The following is a 17,052-nucleotide window of genomic DNA, read 5'->3' as shown; positions in this document are numbered from 1 at the left end:
GAGGAGTGAGTTGGGCTTCAGTGGGCTTACGCACGCTTTTTTTAATTGGGCTTAGACTTTAAAGAATTTTTAGCTCTTGTTACATTAAGAGAGCACGGGGACTCAAGCGACGTCGTTTGGGGGTAAAGGTGGGAGAAGAGGTATGTCACTGGTAGACTACGACGATTCATCCGATGACGATGTCTTACCTGCTGCGGCGGAGCACATGGAAGCTCTGCCACAACAACCGCAACAGAAACAAAAACCCTCTCCAGCTCCTCCAAATACACGGTGAGTAAATTTTACGGTTTCCCAATTCTTGGATTATTGTTTTTTTCCGATGAGATGATCTGTTTCCTTTGTCATTGTTATTGGCAATTGAAGGATCTTACAGTGTGTATGTAGAGTTACGACTTCGATTCGTATAGCTTATTTTCTCATCATTTGTATTTTTTTTTTAATGTTTTCAATTCATATTATTAGCTGACCGACCCTTCAGGCATCAAGTGATGTTCTTGTCTTAGAGTAGACACGAATGCTCACCCAAGTTCTGATATTGAATACGATTAACTCAGAGATTTTCTTGCTGTTTCTCAAGTTTGGGTAATACAGTTGTATATTTTTGTTAGGAGATGTATAAAGGAGAAGGGAAAAAGCGAAGAGCTTCCTCAGCTACCAGATGCTTTACTTCTTCTGGAGTCACCGAGACTCTCACAGGTGAATGGTGGTGACCATGCTTCCCTTTTTGCAGCTGCAATGGCCGAGAGTGCATTACGGAAAAGAGTGTTTAATGGGAAGTCTTCTTCTCTTCCTCGTCGTTCTAAGCTAGCTAGAGGAAATCTGCCTCATTCCAAGAATAGTCCAGATACTTTGGGTAATGTGCTTGTGCCTCCTCAGCTCAATGGAAGGTTAGAATCCATGAAATGTGGCTTATTTCATCTCAAATATTTCACTTTATTTTATCCAAGAATATCTTGTTTGAAACACTTATTTGATGATCGCATAACCGTTAGACTATGTATTATCTGCAGGAGCAATGTTGCCACCGAAGATATGAGCAGGCTTTTTGTGAAAAAACGACAAGACTCCACCTCCAAGGCGAGATCTCCTAATCAGGCATAGTTTGGTCAAATTTCTATGGTTTTGTTTCTTTCTGACTAATCTCGTAAAAACAGAGTATGTAATGTGACTTCACTTTTGCATAAAACATATTATTAATAAAGAAAAAGAGCTCTGAAAAAACAAAAGTAGTTTTTCTTAAGAAGCTCCTTGTAAGAGTTTTTCCAAGTCTGCAAACAAGATATGTACTATTTACTACGGTGGTCTACTGACGTTACTGTCTGGTGGAGGGCCTGGTTAATGTGGTTGCGGGCTTGCGGCTGCTGCACAAAGTAAACTCAGTAGACGAATTTCACTGAGCTCTGCATTTGCAGCATCTAGTCAAATATATTTCTTCCTTGTGGTGACAAGTAAAAGCACACTCTCTTTTGTTTTCACGCTGTTAAGTGATAGGAAAGCTCATAAAATCATAATTTTAGGACTGAGTTTCGTACTATTCTCCTCCTTATCTGCAGTCAAACAATAATAGCTGTTTTATGCATCTTTTGAAGTTGATGTCATCATAGTTGAAAGTCTTTATTTTCAACAACACAGCCTTTTGGGTCCAAAAGCTTATTTCTGTTTGGACAAGAGTGCCCATAAGAGTTTGAAAAGTGACCAACTTGAGTCCATGCAAAATAGTTCAAAGATGCAACCAAAATGTCAAATCACCAATAAAAGTCCCCAACCCCCAACCCGTCCATAATAAAAATAAGTCTCAAATGTGTAGAAGTGGGCACATGATGCCCTTCACAGCTCCATAAAGATAAAAAAAAGATAAAAAGAAAAACATATGAAACTAGAAATAGTTTCCATGGGAGTGGAGATAACGATTTTTCTTGGAGGAGGATTTGTGGCTGGGAATGAATTTTCGAGCCCAAACATGTTTTCCATTGATGGTGTATTTGGTCCTGAACACCCCTTCCATTAGAATCTCTGGAATTTTGGAGGGAGAATTTAACAGCATCGTTGCATACAGATTTTGTCCAGTCCCTTCCGTTCCACCCATGTGTATCGCTTCTATCATATCCCCAAATCTCCTTCAACACCCCAAAAAAAAAACAATATTACTATTTAAAAAACACTCTTACGTGAAACCATTCCAGCGAGAGTGGTTAAATTTATAGACAGATAACTAATAATTTCGTTACATTGTTAATGAGAAGAATGGCATGGCCTTGGCCTTGGCCTTGCATGCATGCATGGCTTATATAAGATTTAAGTGCGTACCAGGTAAAGTAGCCATGAACTTCTTCTCTAGAAACTGGGTATCCTCTAGAAAATGTGAGGAAGATAGTCCTAGAAGCTGCGTTTCCTTGCCCACCGTTTGTTCTTTGTTGACCACCACGTAAGAACTGGCGGCTATTACTTGATTCACCTCTTTCAAAAACACTGCTAATTCCCATCTGGTTCCTCCTTGCTATCGCTCTATCCCTGGCTTCAATCTCTCTGTTGTACATCTCAGCACGCACGCATATATCCTCAAAAGCTGGGATGCACACATGCGTCGAATGCTGCTCCATCTCAAAGAGAATGTTTTCGCGGTTGTTATGGATGGATATGAGGTTTAAGTGCCCTCTCGTGAGACCCGTGATGTAAGATATCTCTGGAGAGAGCATGAATTTCCTCAAGTATGCCACGAACGCTGGGAAATCTTCGTAGGACAAGCACATAATGCATGTCACCACTTGATCAGCGACCATGTTGACGACAGCGTCCTGTGAAGAGGCAAGATTACATATCAAGTTGCTCAGGTGATGAGCAGACATCTGGAGAAAGAGGAGAAAACTCATGACTTGATAAGACTGGCGAATGCCCCGTCTTAGAGTTATGACAAGATGAGAGAAAAGTGCTCTGTCATACGAGTGAAAAACATTGAATTCTTTTCGGTTGATGGATATTACCGATGATGGAGAATCCATTTGAGTTTTTTTTTCTTTCACAAATGCAGATACTCTTCTTCTTTTTGTTTAGACAACAAGTGAATATGAATTTACTGTGGGTTGTGTATAATAGATGAAAGTATAAGAATTTATATAAACTATAGGGTTAAACCCGCAAGTGAAAAAGCAATAGAAAAATATCTTAATCATTTTTAATATATGTAAAATTATTTATTTACTTTCATTTAAAATAGTCTTTATTGTTCTTATTAGAAATAACATGTTTGTCTAATTAAAAAAAAATAATGGAATTATTTTTCATGATAGATTTTGTTAGACTTTTTATTATAAAAGTAACATAAAATTGTTCAGGTTAAGGTCAAATTCAATATAAGCAATTTTGATTATTTCTTCTCTCGTAGATTCGTAGATTTGTTTTTAGATACACTACGATTTCTTTTTTTTTCAAATCTATTGATTTAGATTATTTCTTTTCTCGTAGATTTGTTTTTGAGTGTATTACGATTTATTTTTCTTTCAAATCTATTGTTTTAGAAATACGAAAGCGAATCTATGTAAATTATATTTTCAAAAACTAGCTAGATAACATACCAAGTCAATTCAGATCGTTTTCCATTTGAAACTATTCATACTTATCAAAACTTTTATCAAATAATCTATATCGTCCTATAGCTTGGTCTCCAGAAGTTTGCTTAATTCACCGGCTTTGTATCATCAGTCTATTAGTCATTGGTTGAATATAACTTTTAAGAAGACATAAAAGGTTTAATTAAGAAGTTTCGTTAAAATAACTATATCATTCACATTTATTAAGATTTTAAGCAGATATCGTTTTTAGTTTTTAGAGTATAATTGGTGACTTTTTTATTTCTGTTTGATTACATTTTGAATAAGTTTTTCATACATTCGTTTATTATATATTTATTTATTTAATTTATAATTTACTTAAAATCACCATAATTTTAATATATATAAAATATTTAGTTTAATTTCATTTTAAAATAGTTTTTATTGTTCTTATTATAAAGAACATGTTTGTCTAATTGATAAAAAAAATTAATGAATTGTTTACATTATAATTGTTTTTATAAAATTTAGTCAAATAAAATTGTTCATAATTACTGTTGAAATTAAATAAATAAATTTTAATTATTTATTCTCTCATAGATTTGTTTTTAATACATTGAAATTTTTATTTATCTTTTAAATCTATTGATTTAGAATGCGAAAGTGAGTTGAAGTATATTATGTTTTCTAAAGTTAGATAGATAACATACCAATTTAATATAGATCATTTTATATTTGAAAATATTCATACTTATCAAAACTTTTATCAAATAAACTATATCATCTTATAGCTTGGTCTCTAAAAGTTCCCTTAACTCGCTGGCTTTGTATGATCAGTCTATCGATTCTTTGTTGAATATAATTTTTTAGAAGACAAAGAAGGTTTAGTTAAGAAGTTTTGTAATAAAAAAACTATACCAACCAAATTTATTAAGATTTTAAACAAATATTGATTTTAATTTTTAGAGTATATATAGTGACTGTTTTATTTTTGTTTGATTACATTTTGAATAAGTTTTTTGTACATTAGTTTTATTATATATATGATTAATTTATAATTTACTTAACAAATTCACCATAGTTTTAATATATGTAAAATATTTAGTTTACTTTCATTTAAATTGGTTTTATTGTTTTTATTAGAAAGAACATGTTTGTCTAATTGATAAGGTCGAACAACCTTGCATAACTAGATTTTTATAGGAATTCTTCTCTTTTAATAGTATTGATTGTTGACAAAAAAAAAACTACGAATTAAAGCACCTGGTTTAATTGTTTTTTTTTTTTTTTTTGAACTTCACCTGGTTTAGTTGTTGCAGATTATTTTCAAACAGAACTTGATAACAAGCGATGTCTTCTTCCATGGCGATTGAGAGATAGTCAGGACGATGGCTACTTTACTTGTTCATTGTCTATGGTAGAATATGTATCATGAATTATACATTAAATGTCATAGTATCTCATTTATTCTCATCGTATCTACATGTCTCTAGGATGAATTTTGAATGCTTTGTGGTTCCTTCACTTTTTTCTACAAGTCATATTTGGTGTAAAACAATTTGTACTACTCATGAACCTTTTATGTCCAAGAAGATATGAGCAGGCTTTTTGTGAAAAAACGACAAGCGTCCTCCGAGGCAAGATCTCCTAATCAGGAATAGTTTCGTCATATTTGAATGGTTTTGTTTCTCTGACTGATTCTGTAAAACAGAGTCCGTGATGTAACTTAACTTTCGCATAAAAACGTAAACGTCAATCTTTTATCAAGAAAGGAATAGAAACGAGAACGTTTTCTTCTTCACGGCAAAGCTAAACCTCTCAAGCCTTGAAGAAAGTATCGATCGGTTCGCCGGCTGGTTTTATTTGGGTTCTTGATAACCTGGTTCTGTGGCCCCTTTCTTTCCCCCGCAGAAAAGAAAACAATCTAAAATTGGGTTTAATCTCAACGGTTTAACCAAGTGCTATTATGATTGGTTTAGCCTTAATTCCCACAAATGTCAGGTGCAAGTGCTTTCTGAAAAGGTTATACGTATAAAGTTGGCGCAAAGCATATTGTTTTCGAGTTTTTTTTTTTTGGTTGTATCAAGTATGTTTCCTACAAACAATAAACAATGTCGGAAACCACAATTGTCAAATATATTTTTTAGTAATTATCCAACAAGTTAAAAACTAAAGAAAGAAAAACATCTAGGTACGTTGATAACTTAGGGAAAAATCGGATTTCCTTTTTGTAAAAGAGGAAAAAGTCGGAATTAAATGTTTCTATCATGCATATATGCTTAATATTTATTTCACCGTATTTTTAATATTGATTTATTTGATTATAAATTACTAGAAACATTATTATATATCCAACAAATTCATATTTTTTTTTGAATTATACATGACTACCTTGACTTTACAGAAATGGATAGAGACTATGCAGGTGTTAGTAGTTTATATTTTCAGTTTACATATATATTTTTTGTTTCTGTCGGTACCAAACAGTGCCGTGCCTAGTGTTTAAGAGGCCTAAGGCGATAAATTTTAATGTAGTTTTTCTGAATTTTTTTAAGGACAACTAATATTATAGTAAAAGTATATTTAATATTTCATTATATATAAATATATTTATGTATATATGAAAATATTTTTGAATAGAACTGTATATTACGTAAAATGACAAAGATCAATATTAAAACTTATATGTAATATTGTGTGATCGATCTCATCAATGCTAATTTAAATATAAAACATATAACTAAAATGTATAAAATTATATAGCATACTCAGAATATCAAATGGGTTTAAAAAGTATTTAGCAACAAAAAGATGAAAAACAGTGGAAACAAAAAGGCTACAATGATAGATAATGCAAAGCCCATAAGAATAACATAAAAAATGAAAACATATTAGTCCGGTAAATATGTTAAAATGTTTACCACTAGTACAGTAGTATATTATTGACTAAAATATAAATTCCTTTAACCAAATAAACAAAAAACGGGGCCCTAAAGTTACTATGTGATGGCTTTATCATATTGAATTTTGTTCTCAAGTTAATCACCACAAAACAACAGATCCTAGATCTGGTTAAATTTATCTATTTTATAAGTATTTATATTTAATGATTTATTTATTTTTACTGGCTTTTTATGAAAATCCAGTTTTATTTGCATTATGTTAAATTATAAAATTGATAATAGTTTATATTTTTTAGAATTCGCAACCTACATTTTCTGATGGCTAAATATTAATAAACCAATAATCAAACTACATTTTCTGGTGGACAAACTTGCATGTTTATTATTGTAAGCTCTTTTTGAAAAGATCAAAATAAAATATTCTAGAAATGCTTAGACGTCACGGTGTAGACAGTTGACTGACGAATCCGGCAATTTGCATCGCATTCCACGTTTTCAGCGAAAAAAGCTGGCAATATCTAGGGCCAGTAATGGAGTCATATATTCCCAAATAAAATATATTATTTCCTTTAGTGACCACAATCAACGGCCTACAGTCCACCAGTATTAAACTCGACAATCGAACGGACATACAACTTCCGACCACGTTGAGGAGCGTCACACCTGATTACTCCCATCACTACTTGCGGCCCTATTTCTCGAGCCAATAAAAAGGCCAGCAAAAAACTCGCAGCTCCTTCAACCACAAAGACAATTCTCTCGTTCTTCGTCTTCTTCGCTCCATTGAGTTTCGCTCTGCCGTCGCTTCCTCTCGGTAAGTTTAGCTCTCCGATCTGCTTTAAAAATCTCGTTACTCCTCACGTTTTCTTCATCTGACTTTTTATCGATCTGTTTCATACTATCAACAACAAAGGTAAAAATGATTTAGCCTCTCGCGTTACAGATCTGATGTTTCCCCAGCGTGTTATGCTATTGAGTCGAGTCTAGATCCGTAGCTAGAGTGTTAATAGAATAGATCTGTATAAAGCTTATTCGAATCTGTTTGTGTAGATCTAGAAATGATTCGTCTCTGTTGCTTATCCGTGGATCTGTTGCGTAGACCTGAATTATGATATTGTTTATCGCATCATTTCATAGCGTTAATACTGGATTGATATATTACTAGATCTCATATACAGGTCATACATAAAACGTCGTCGTATTCGTATAGCTTACTGTATGTGCAGTTTTTAATCATAATCGAGTTCTTGTGTTTTTTTTTTTGCAGTGGTCAAAATGGTTGAACAAACTCAGAACCCCACGATTCTCCAGAAGGCGACATCTGGCCAAATCATGATGCGATCTGGTGTTTCTCAGGACATTCATGGTTACACTTCCTCTTTCCAGAGGCGTGCGACGTACGGAAACTACTCCAACGCTGCATTCCAGTACCCTCTTGCCGCCACATCCAGGATCATGACGACTACTACCTCTCCCGTGTTTGTGCAAGCTCCGAGTGAGAAAGGATTCTCTAGCTTCGCTATTGATTTCCTCATGGGTGGTGTGTCCGCTGCTGTCTCCAAGACCGCTGCTGCTCCCATCGAGCGTGTCAAGCTTTTGATTCAGAACCAGGATGAGATGCTCAAGGCTGGGAGGTTATCTGAGCCTTACAAGGGTATTGGTGACTGTTTCGGCAGGACCATTAAGGATGAGGGTTTTGGTTCTTTGTGGAGAGGAAACACTGCTAATGTTATCCGTTACTTCCCCACTCAGGTTTGTTATTTTTCACATCTTTGTGCTTCTGATAATTGTCTGTTACCTTGCTTACTGATATATATCTTTTACTTTTTATAGGCGTTGAACTTTGCTTTCAAAGATTACTTCAAGAGGCTTTTCAACTTCAAGAAGGACAGGGATGGTTACTGGAAGTGGTTTGCTGGTAACTTGGGATCTGGAGGTGCTGCTGGTGCCTCTTCCCTTCTCTTCGTGTACTCTCTTGACTACGCACGTACCCGTCTTGCCAATGACTCTAAGGCAGCTAAGAAGGGAGGGGAAAGGCAGTTCAATGGTCTTGTTGATGTCTACAAGAAGACCCTCAAGTCTGATGGTATTGCTGGACTTTACCGTGGATTCAACATCTCCTGTGTTGGTATCATTGTCTACCGTGGTCTCTACTTTGGTCTGTACGACTCTTTGAAGCCTCTTCTCCCTGCTGACCTCCAGGTTTGTTTCATTTGATCCATCTTAGAAAACCCAATCCTGCCTTGCCTTGTTTGGTTTCTGATGTTGTTTTGTTTTTGTGCAATTTCAGGACAGCTTCTTCGCCAGCTTTGCCCTTGGATGGCTCATCACCAACGGTGCTGGTCTTGCGTCTTACCCAATCGACACCGTCCGTAGAAGAATGATGATGACCTCCGGTGAAGCCGTGAAGTACAAGAGTTCGATGGATGCATTCCAACAGATCCTGAAGAAGGAAGGACCAAAGTCTCTGTTCAAGGGTGCTGGTGCCAACATCCTGCGTGCCATTGCAGGAGCTGGTGTGCTATCTGGATACGACAAGCTGCAGTTACTTCTCCTCGGAAAGAAGTACGGATCTGGATCCGGCTAAGCGTGCTAGTCACCAGTCTCCGCCACCATAAAGCTCCGGCTTTATTTTTTTTTTTCTCGATTTATTTGCAGTTTCAAACTTTTTTTTTTTAAAAAGGGATCAAGATGTTGATGAAATCTTTTACCATAAAACTAGAGATGAGCATGGGAAAGCTTTTATTGTTTCGACGATAAGTTTTTTCTTATGGAATAAATTTTTGTATGGGAGTTTGGCTCCTTCGAACCAATTTTAATGATTACCAATTTTTGTTATATTAAGCTTAACTGGTTTAAAGGATTGCGAGGATTTTATGTAGCTAAGGCACACCTCGTCTGTGTTTTGTTTGCTGTGTTGCAGAATGAAACGTCATAAACTTACTCTCACCATTCGAAGCCATAGTTTATATTGTCTGTTGTAATTTGACGTTTCTCTACTGCCTTGTGAATGTTCCCGTAATCAACAATCCATAGATTCCAAGAACACATTGATATGTGAAGACAATAACAAAAAAAGGCTGCAAAATCAAACCAAACTAGAAGTGTGTTATGATTTTGATTCATGTGTTTGAATTGTTGTTATCATTGGCTCCTGCCTAACACCATTTTTGCAAACGGCGTAGTCAGTGACAGTGTAGAATAAATCGTTAATGATGGCGCCGTTAGTCAACTCCGCTTCGCATTAAATTTATTTTCTATTCTCCGGAGGCTACTTCCACTCTCCTTCGAATCTGTAAGGCTTCAATTTCTCTTATGCCATATTTCAAAATTGATATAAAAACTTTTTCAATCACAAACTGAGTTAGTCAAATCGATGCACTTTTGAAAACTAAGCTGATCCCGTCTTGTTTACTCCTTTTTTATTTTAGATGGCTGGATCTTATTGAAGGTTCTCAATTTGGAAACATATATTTAGCTTTTCAAATTTCATTCCTTAAATTGTATTTGCAGGAATGAGTTTGTGAGAGCCGTGGAGGAGGAGGAGGGAAGGGTGCCTTGCCCACTTCCATATAATCTTTGTAGCTTTTGATCAAAGAGAACAATTATAAAAAACAAAATGGGAAAAGCATCGTCTCTGCTTCTGTTTCTCTTGTCTTTCGGCTTCTTCGTTGTCACTTATAACCTTCTCACACTCATACTCCACAACAGATCTGCTACTCCTCCGCTCCTAGACCCTATCGTCCAAATGCCTCTCAACACAAAAAGCCACAAACCTCTTCTTCAGCACCGTTTCATGTCGCCTTAACAGCTACAGACGCTCCTTACAACTAGTGGCAGTGTCGTATTATGTACTACTGGTACCAACAGAAGAAAGCTATTCCTGGTTCAGACATGGGTGGCTTCACTCGCATTTTGCATTCCGGTAATACCGATAACTTGATGGATGAGATACCAACGTTTGTGGTTGATCCTCTTCCCTCAGGTGTTGATCAGGTAGAGATAAAGAACTTTGTTTATCCTTTCTTCACTTTCTGTATGGGGCTTTTATCTAGTGAATTAAATTCAACTCTTTTTAAAAAGGGGTATGTTGTGTTGAATAGACCGTGGGCGTTTGTGCAATGGCTTGAAAGAGCTACCATCACTGAAGAGTACGTCCTGTCCTGTCCTGTCTCTCCCTTCCTTGCAATTGACTGTTTGCTGAATCTTTAGTATTTGTTGCAGATATGTGTTAATGGCAGAGCCTGATCATGTTTTTGTTAACCCTATTCCTAATTTGGCTGCTGGAGGACACCCAGGTGCTTTTCCGTTCTTCTATATTACACCTGAAAAGTTTGAAAACATTGTCAGAAAGTATTATCCTGTGGAGATGGGCCCTGTTTCAAATATTGATCCCATTGGCAATTCTCCTGTTATCATAAGCAAGGTGAGAATTTGTGCTTTTTGCTATTAAAAAAAAGACTTGATGTTGTTGACAGGAGGCACTTGCAGGAATCACTTTAAAAGATTGCTCCTACATGGATGAATGTCTCGTTGACAATGAAAAACGATCCAGATACTGACAAGGCATTTGGATGGGTTCTTGAAATGTTAGCACTGCCAAAACACACAAAATCTCTTTTTCACTATAGTTGGTCCTTTGCCTTTTTTGCATCTCCATCATTGGGTCTCTGACACACTCTCTATTCTCTGTTTGGTAAGGTACGGATACGCAGTTGCATCTGCTCTGCATGGGGTGCGGCACATACTTCATAAGGATTTTATGCTCCAGGTAGGAATCGACATTTTACCTTATTTTCTGTGATGATATATATGCTTTTGCTCCGTGTTCATAAGTAAGTGCTCTCACCTTATCTTTCAGCCTCCATGGGATCTGTCTACCGAGGGGAAGTTTATCATCCATTACACTTATGGATGCGACTACAACATGAAGGTGATTTCTGTTTAACACGGTTGATTAGTTTTGTTACTAGAGAACATACATCTTAATTAGTTTTCTTATTGGATGATCGTGAAAGTACTAAGTTTTGTTGCAACCTTCTTATACATGATCATTAAAAGTAATGATATTTTTCAGTGATCCACCATCAGAACTCCATGTTAGCTTTTACTTATTATCAGTGTTTCATATAATTCTAAAGTAAGTACACTACTGACTGTTAAATACAGGGTGAGTTGACTTATGGGAAAATAGGAGAGCTGGCGATTTGATAAGAGATCACATCTGCGAGGTCCTCCTCCGAGGAACATCTCCATGCCGCCTCGCGGTGTTCCAGAAAGTGTGGTATGTTCTATACTTGTCACCTTATCTAATCTTTAGATACAATAGGAGTAGATATTGCTGTAAGGTCCCATTCATACCGAACTTATTCGAATCATGTCCATTGAGACTATACGCGAATACGTACCCTAAGCTAAGCCTGATGTAGTATGTCAACTTCCAAGACTTATATATTATATGCACAAGTCTGGTTAAGATAAGTTTTCCAATATCTGCTGTTTCTCAAGACATGGTACTTTGTGAGAAAGAAGTCTGATAATGACTTGCCTAAAAAAACTTCATTTTGTGTTGGTGTGTTTGTGGGGTGATGCAGGTGACTTTAGTGAAGATGGTGAATGGAGCTACAGCAAATATCCCTAATTGGGACACTCTCTAACTTACATCCATAAGACACAAACCATAGAAAGAACAAGGAGGATTCGATACACAGTTTATTTTGTCGTCTGAAAAGTTTACTTTTCTTTTTTCTACTTTTACTTTCTTTCGGTTAATTGATGAACTCAGAGTAAACGATACAATTTATCTTATTAAAACAGAAGCTAGACCTAACATTTATTTTGTAAATTTTTAAACTAAATACATCTTTATACTTTATAGTTAAATCTACATTAAATCACAAATATTTATTTCTTTATACTACAATCTATGTTTCCAAACAATATACTTATTTCTTTATACTATTATCAATGTTTCCAAACAAAATATTTTTTATACTACTATCAATTTTTTCAAACAATACAATAATTAATTTTATTATTTTATATCTATCATTTTCTCTTTAAAATTTTGTAAAAACGTCATATTTTCATAAATTGCAAAATAATGAACTTTAAAATTTGGATTATAAGATTACAAATTATGAAATTATTACAATTTAAATCTAATTAGATTACATATCGGTCATCCATCAGTTCAATCGGTTAGTCTCGGGTTTTAGTGATTTTTTAATATGAATATTTTAAAAACCAAAATTGAATTGTTAGATTTCTAGATTAACGGGTATAGTCACAATCGGGTTGAATTTAAAAACACTGATTTAAATGCAAAAGTATTTTAAATACACACTTTTTAAAAATTACCAAAATATTTGTTAAGTTGTTAGTGAAAATTTTTATCGTAAAATATTCCGTGCTTCCATAGCGCGGATCAAAATCTAGTCCTGAATTGAGACAATGTTCAAGACATAGTTAGGTGATAGTTAGATTGTGAAGATACAACCAGACGGTCCAGTCTAAATGACAAAGGTGTTAAACTAGACGGGGTTTAATACTTCCGTCAGTCGCCTCTATTTATCCGTGAATTAATAAATTAAAAAGGATTAACTTATCTTCTTCTTTTTTTTTTGAACACCAACTTATCTATTATCTTTCTTCTTCAACCCCAGACACACTTCTCCTCCTTTCTTCTATCCTCTCTCCCTCTGAGCAAAAATGGAAGTGGCTCTTCTCTCATTCTCTTCTTCTTTGTCTCCTCTCTGTCACAACCGAACCTTAACCCTAACTCCCAAACACTCCAAATCCCAAAACTACCCTCGTCTCCCTGTCATCAGATCCGCCGTGTCTCGTTCCAAAAAGGAAGAAACCGTCGAGACCGTCAAGTCCCACCTCGAGAATTGCCACCTCCTCGCCGCCATCAACTACAAAGGCCTCACCGTCAAGCAGTTCCAAGACCTCAGGAGAACTCTCCCAGACACAACAAAGCTCGTCGTCGCCAAGAACACTTTGGTCATCAAAGCCATCGAAGGCACCAAATGGGAAGCTCTCAAGCCTTGTATGAAAGGCATGAACGCTTGGCTCTTTGTCCAGACCGATGAGATCCCTTCCGCCATCAAACCTTACCGGAGTTTCCAAAAGGAACGCAAGCTCGAAGACAATGACTTTGCAGGCGCTGTCTTTGAAGGTAAGTTCTACGCTCCAGACAACTTCAAAGCTCTGGAGACCATGCCTACTCGTGCTGAGGTCTACGCTAAGATGCTCGGAGCTCTGCAGAGTCCGGCCATTAACCTCGTCTCTACGTTACAAGCACCAGCGATTGAGGTTATCATGGTGCTCAAGGCTTATGTCAAGAAGCTAGAAGATGAGAGTAATGCTGCATAACTAGTTTAAAGTAAAGCTGTACTAATCTCAGAGAATGTAATGTACTAAGGAAAAGCAATTCAACTTTTTTTTGTCTTTGTCTATGACTCGAGCAGCAATGTTATTGTTATTACAGTCATTGGGTTTTATTGAAATGTTGCTGCTATGCTATGCATAAGATGGGGTCTTGTTTTAGATGTACTTAGAGAGGATAGACTCAACCACTCCCTGAGCTATAGGGTGATAAGTTTCTCGAGCTTCAGCAAAGATTTGTTTCGCCAATTGCTTCTCTTCGGTATCACCGGCTTGTGCGAGAGCAGTGAAGAGTGCACGCAGGTACAACATCCTTCCCACCGATTTTAGAGTTTTCTCCACTTCTCCATGGTACTCTTTGCACTTGGATGAGATTGCAAGTTTTAGAAACGACACCTTCACTTCGTAGTCCTTTGATTCTGCTAGTCTGTACCGCTTGTCCAAAGCCACGACCTGATTCACCAATAATATGCAAACGGGGTGTTAGTTATAGATTTTGGAACCTGACTCCTGAACTAGCCTTTGTCAATTAAAAAACAAAATTCTAAGCAAGAGAACATCTAACTCTTCCAAAGATAAGAGGCTATTTCCACACACATTCAATCTCTCAGTACACACTCAGCTTGTTTCTCCTCTACTTGTGCACTAATCCAAAACTAACTATTGCACTAATCCAAAACTAACTATTGAGCCAACCGTTACTGAGGCTGTTGTGGGCTTATATATAACACACACTGGCTGAATCTATTTCTCTAAACAAATGCACCAAAGAGCTTTCTATTGTCTTAGAGTAAGAGATCAGTAAAAGGCTACCTGAGAAGGTTCACATGACTTAGGAAGATTCTCCAAGTACAGCTCCCATTCCTGTCCGCTCCACTCAGCAACCTCATCCTCATTTGGCATCTTTCCTTGCTTAAACCCTTCTGCCAGAGATAAGATCTTAGTGTAAATGGTTGAGACTGGTTCATACGCATCTTCCGGTATACCAACACCCTCAGTCCACATTTGCAAGTTGATCTCTTTCTCTATCCCAGGAATGTTTGCTTTCAGGAAGTCAACGAACGTATCTGTATCGATCGACTTGAACTTGAAAGTAGCAATGTATTTCTTGAGGAACTCGTCAAAAACAGTCCTTCCAACCTATAAGACGTTTTCCATTTAAATAGATATTAAAACCAATAGAACACACACCAAAGTGGATGATGAATCAAAGTGGCGCAAACTCAAAACAAACCTGGCGTTCAATTCTCAATACAAACTGGAAGCCTTTCTCATACGGAACCTGAGAATAAACATCATCAGGATCAACACCTTCTTGGTTGTTCTTCAGCTTAGTGAACTCCAAGTTGTCTTTGAACCGTTCCATCTCATCGTTTAAACCCCTCCAACCAATCCCAATGTTGAGAGTAGCTCTATCCGCTCCTTGAACAACCTCCACAATCCTCCTCTCTGCATAAGTTGTAAATCCCTATTTGCCATAAAAACACATATGAGATCCCATTCAAGAATACACATATCCTATTCAAGAATCAAACCTCATTCAACCAGAAGTGTTCGTTGTTGATGTTGGTGATCAAGTTCCCAGTCCAGCTATGAGCGAGCTCGTGAGCAACAACCTGAGCCCCAGTGGCGTCCCCTTTGATCACAGTAGGGGTCAAGAACACCATCCTCGGATTCTCCATCCCTCCGTAAGGAAAGCTAGGAGGCAGCACAAGCAAATCGAACCGCTCCCACTCGTAACTGCCGAACAGCTTCTCCCCTTGCTTGATCATTTCCTCCGTCCCGGCAAACTCCAACGCAGCCGCGTCGAGAACCTCAACCGCAGCCGACTCAGCGTACACGCGAGTCCTGGGCCCCACTTCTCTAAACCCTAACTCCCCAACCGCGAACGCGAATAGATACGAAGGGATCGGCTGCTCCATCACGAACTCCTCAACCACCCTATCCTCAGCACACCACGACGCCACGTCGAGATGCTTCGCCTCCTCGGGGACGGGAGGCCTGCGGCGGACGCGGCGGGCGGACATGACGGCGGAGAGAGAAGACGGGATGTTCAGAACGGCGTCGTATCGGATCCTCGCGGCGGGGGTGTCCTGGCAAGGGAAGATGGATCTGGCGTGGACGGATTGGCACTGAGTGTAGACGTACGGGTGAGTCTTCGAGAAGGTCTGGGGCGGGGAGAGCCACTGGAGAGCGGATGCGGAAGGGGAAGTGGAGTAGATGACGAGGAGGCGGGATTGGCCGGCGAGGGAGACGACGATCTCGGCGCCTTTGATCGGATCGGGGTTTGGGGAGACGGTGTACGGCAAAGGGGATAGGGTTTGGGGATCGAGGATTGTGGTGACGGAGATGGAGCGTGAGTCGAGGGAGAGGTCGCCGGAGAAAGGGGAGGATAGGGAGAGGAGAGCGGAGCCGTGGATGACGGAGGTGGTGAAATCGAGGTAGAGGGAGAGGGAGACGTGAGTGGTGAGAGGGTGTGAGGAGTCGGTGAAGGAGTGTGGATCGATGGGAGCCATTTAGCTGAAGCTGTAGAGAGAGAGAGAGAGAGAGAGATGTTCGAAGAAAGGAGAGTTTTGGATTTTGCGTTTAGGGTTTGGAGGAGAAGTGGTGAAGTGATGGAAGTTGTTATATAATAAAGCGGGAGAAAATAAAAGTTAAGAAATGTGTTGTTTTTGCTGTTTGAGGCGAATATTTTTTAAGAACCAAACAAATATTTATTGTTACTATATTAGGAAGAATAATTTGATTAATGGAGAATCATAGGAGAGCATAAAGTTGGTGGAGTGTTGAAGAAACTTTTTAATATCGTTAGGAATCACTTTTGGTAATTTTTGTTATTCTTAGAAGTTCGTATAATAGTATGTTTGGTGATCACTAAAAGCAGCATTCAAAAGAAGCACAAACCATTAAAAGACATAGGAGACTTGATATCTCCTTGTATATTAACTAACCAAGTCTTTTGTGTTTTGACTGACCACAATGCGTTCTTAACAGATTTACAAAAAATAGTAAATAGATAAATTATCATTTCAAAAACTATTAAATTATTAATTAAATATTAATTTTTATATACGATAAAAATTATTTTAATAAAATATCTTTTATTACGTAAAATAAAGTTGAAAACATTCATATATACATAAATCTATATACACAGATCTATACTATTTTGAGAAATGAATTTGTCTATTTATCATAATCTCCATAATTTT

At 37.3% G+C, this 17,052-nt stretch overlaps 5 protein-coding genes and 1 pseudogene across 6 annotated transcripts; 4 read left to right on the top strand and 2 right to left on the bottom strand.

Moving 5' to 3' along the window:
• The first annotated feature begins 103 nt into the window (after nucleotides 1-103).
• LOC108817309 (uncharacterized) lies at nucleotides 104-1,226 on the top strand. 2 transcript variants are annotated; one of them, XM_018589965.2, is made up of 3 exons: nucleotides 104-270; nucleotides 612-887; nucleotides 1,011-1,226. In XM_018589965.2, exons 1-3 carry the CDS (start codon nucleotides 143-145, stop codon nucleotides 1,099-1,101), a joined length of 495 nt encoding a protein of 164 aa, XP_018445467.1. In that variant the 5' UTR covers nucleotides 104-142; the 3' UTR covers nucleotides 1,102-1,226. The 2 variants fall into 2 exon arrangements, with proteins under 2 accessions (XP_018445467.1, XP_018445466.1); XM_018589964.2 differs by having other exon boundaries at nucleotides 609-887.
• A 650-nt stretch (nucleotides 1,227-1,876) lies between these two features.
• Nucleotides 1,877-2,780, bottom strand: LOC108815160 (uncharacterized). The gene is made up of 2 exons (XM_018587810.1): nucleotides 2,308-2,780; nucleotides 1,877-2,117 (listed from the first exon to the last, which is right to left on the bottom strand). The coding sequence occupies exons 1-2, from the start codon at nucleotides 2,778-2,780 to the stop codon at nucleotides 1,877-1,879; spliced, it is 714 nt and encodes a 237-aa protein (XP_018443312.1).
• A 4,332-nt stretch (nucleotides 2,781-7,112) lies between these two features.
• On the top strand, nucleotides 7,113-9,122 carry LOC108817868 (ADP,ATP carrier protein 2, mitochondrial). The gene is made up of 4 exons (XM_018590690.2): nucleotides 7,113-7,265; nucleotides 7,719-8,203; nucleotides 8,285-8,653; nucleotides 8,742-9,122. The coding sequence occupies exons 2-4, from the start codon at nucleotides 7,727-7,729 to the stop codon at nucleotides 9,036-9,038; spliced, it is 1,143 nt and encodes a 380-aa protein (XP_018446192.1). The 5' UTR covers nucleotides 7,113-7,265; nucleotides 7,719-7,726; the 3' UTR covers nucleotides 9,039-9,122.
• A 170-nt stretch (nucleotides 9,123-9,292) lies between these two features.
• Nucleotides 9,293-12,294, top strand: LOC108817869 (hydroxyproline O-arabinosyltransferase 3-like; annotated as a pseudogene).
• A 791-nt stretch (nucleotides 12,295-13,085) lies between these two features.
• On the top strand, nucleotides 13,086-13,946 carry LOC108817274 (50S ribosomal protein L10, chloroplastic). The gene has a single exon (XM_018589921.2). The coding sequence runs from the start codon at nucleotides 13,163-13,165 to the stop codon at nucleotides 13,826-13,828; it is 666 nt and encodes a 221-aa protein (XP_018445423.1). The 5' UTR covers nucleotides 13,086-13,162; the 3' UTR covers nucleotides 13,829-13,946.
• On the bottom strand, nucleotides 13,871-16,458 carry LOC108817273 (leucine aminopeptidase). The gene is made up of 4 exons (XM_018589920.2): nucleotides 15,376-16,458; nucleotides 15,075-15,308; nucleotides 14,654-14,980; nucleotides 13,871-14,293 (listed from the first exon to the last, which is right to left on the bottom strand). The coding sequence occupies exons 1-4, from the start codon at nucleotides 16,354-16,356 to the stop codon at nucleotides 14,000-14,002; spliced, it is 1,836 nt and encodes a 611-aa protein (XP_018445422.1). The 5' UTR covers nucleotides 16,357-16,458; the 3' UTR covers nucleotides 13,871-13,999.
• Between the last annotated feature and the right edge of the window lie 594 nt (nucleotides 16,459-17,052).

Source organism: Raphanus sativus, chromosome 7, assembly GCF_000801105.2.
Source record: "Raphanus sativus cultivar WK10039 chromosome 7, ASM80110v3, whole genome shotgun sequence".
Classification (NCBI taxonomy): Eukaryota; Viridiplantae; Streptophyta; class Magnoliopsida; order Brassicales; family Brassicaceae; genus Raphanus; species Raphanus sativus.
This window is presented reverse-complemented; position numbering and strand designations above follow the sequence as displayed.

Excerpts from the sequence above, each read along its gene's own strand:
- LOC108817309 (XM_018589964.2), top strand. The coding sequence starts at position 143 with ATGTCACTGGTAGACTACGACGATTCATCCGATGACGATGTCTTACCT. Across the intron at positions 271-608 it reads CCAGCTCCTCCAAATACACG|GAGATGTATAAAGGAGAAGG; the intron begins GTGAGTAAATTT and ends TATTTTTGTTAG. Across the intron at positions 888-1,010 it reads CCTCCTCAGCTCAATGGAAG|GAGCAATGTTGCCACCGAAG; the intron begins GTTAGAATCCAT and ends TATTATCTGCAG.
- LOC108815160 (XM_018587810.1), bottom strand. The coding sequence starts at position 2,780 with ATGGTCGCTGATCAAGTGGTGACATGCATTATGTGCTTGTCCTACGAA. Across the intron at positions 2,118-2,307 it reads GTTCATGGCTACTTTACCTG|GAGATTTGGGGATATGATAG; the intron begins GTACGCACTTAA and ends GGGGTGTTGAAG.
- LOC108817868 (XM_018590690.2), top strand. The coding sequence starts at position 7,727 with ATGGTTGAACAAACTCAGAACCCCACGATTCTCCAGAAGGCGACATCT. Across the intron at positions 8,204-8,284 it reads TCCGTTACTTCCCCACTCAG|GCGTTGAACTTTGCTTTCAA; the intron begins GTTTGTTATTTT and ends TACTTTTTATAG. Across the intron at positions 8,654-8,741 it reads TTCTCCCTGCTGACCTCCAG|GACAGCTTCTTCGCCAGCTT; the intron begins GTTTGTTTCATT and ends GTGCAATTTCAG.
- LOC108817274 (XM_018589921.2), top strand. The coding sequence starts at position 13,163 with ATGGAAGTGGCTCTTCTCTCATTCTCTTCTTCTTTGTCTCCTCTCTGT.
- LOC108817273 (XM_018589920.2), bottom strand. The coding sequence starts at position 16,356 with ATGGCTCCCATCGATCCACACTCCTTCACCGACTCCTCACACCCTCTC. Across the intron at positions 15,309-15,375 it reads AACACTTCTGGTTGAATGAG|GGATTTACAACTTATGCAGA; the intron begins GTTTGATTCTTG and ends TATGGCAAATAG. Across the intron at positions 14,981-15,074 it reads TATTGAGAATTGAACGCCAG|GTTGGAAGGACTGTTTTTGA; the intron begins GTTTGTTTTGAG and ends AACGTCTTATAG.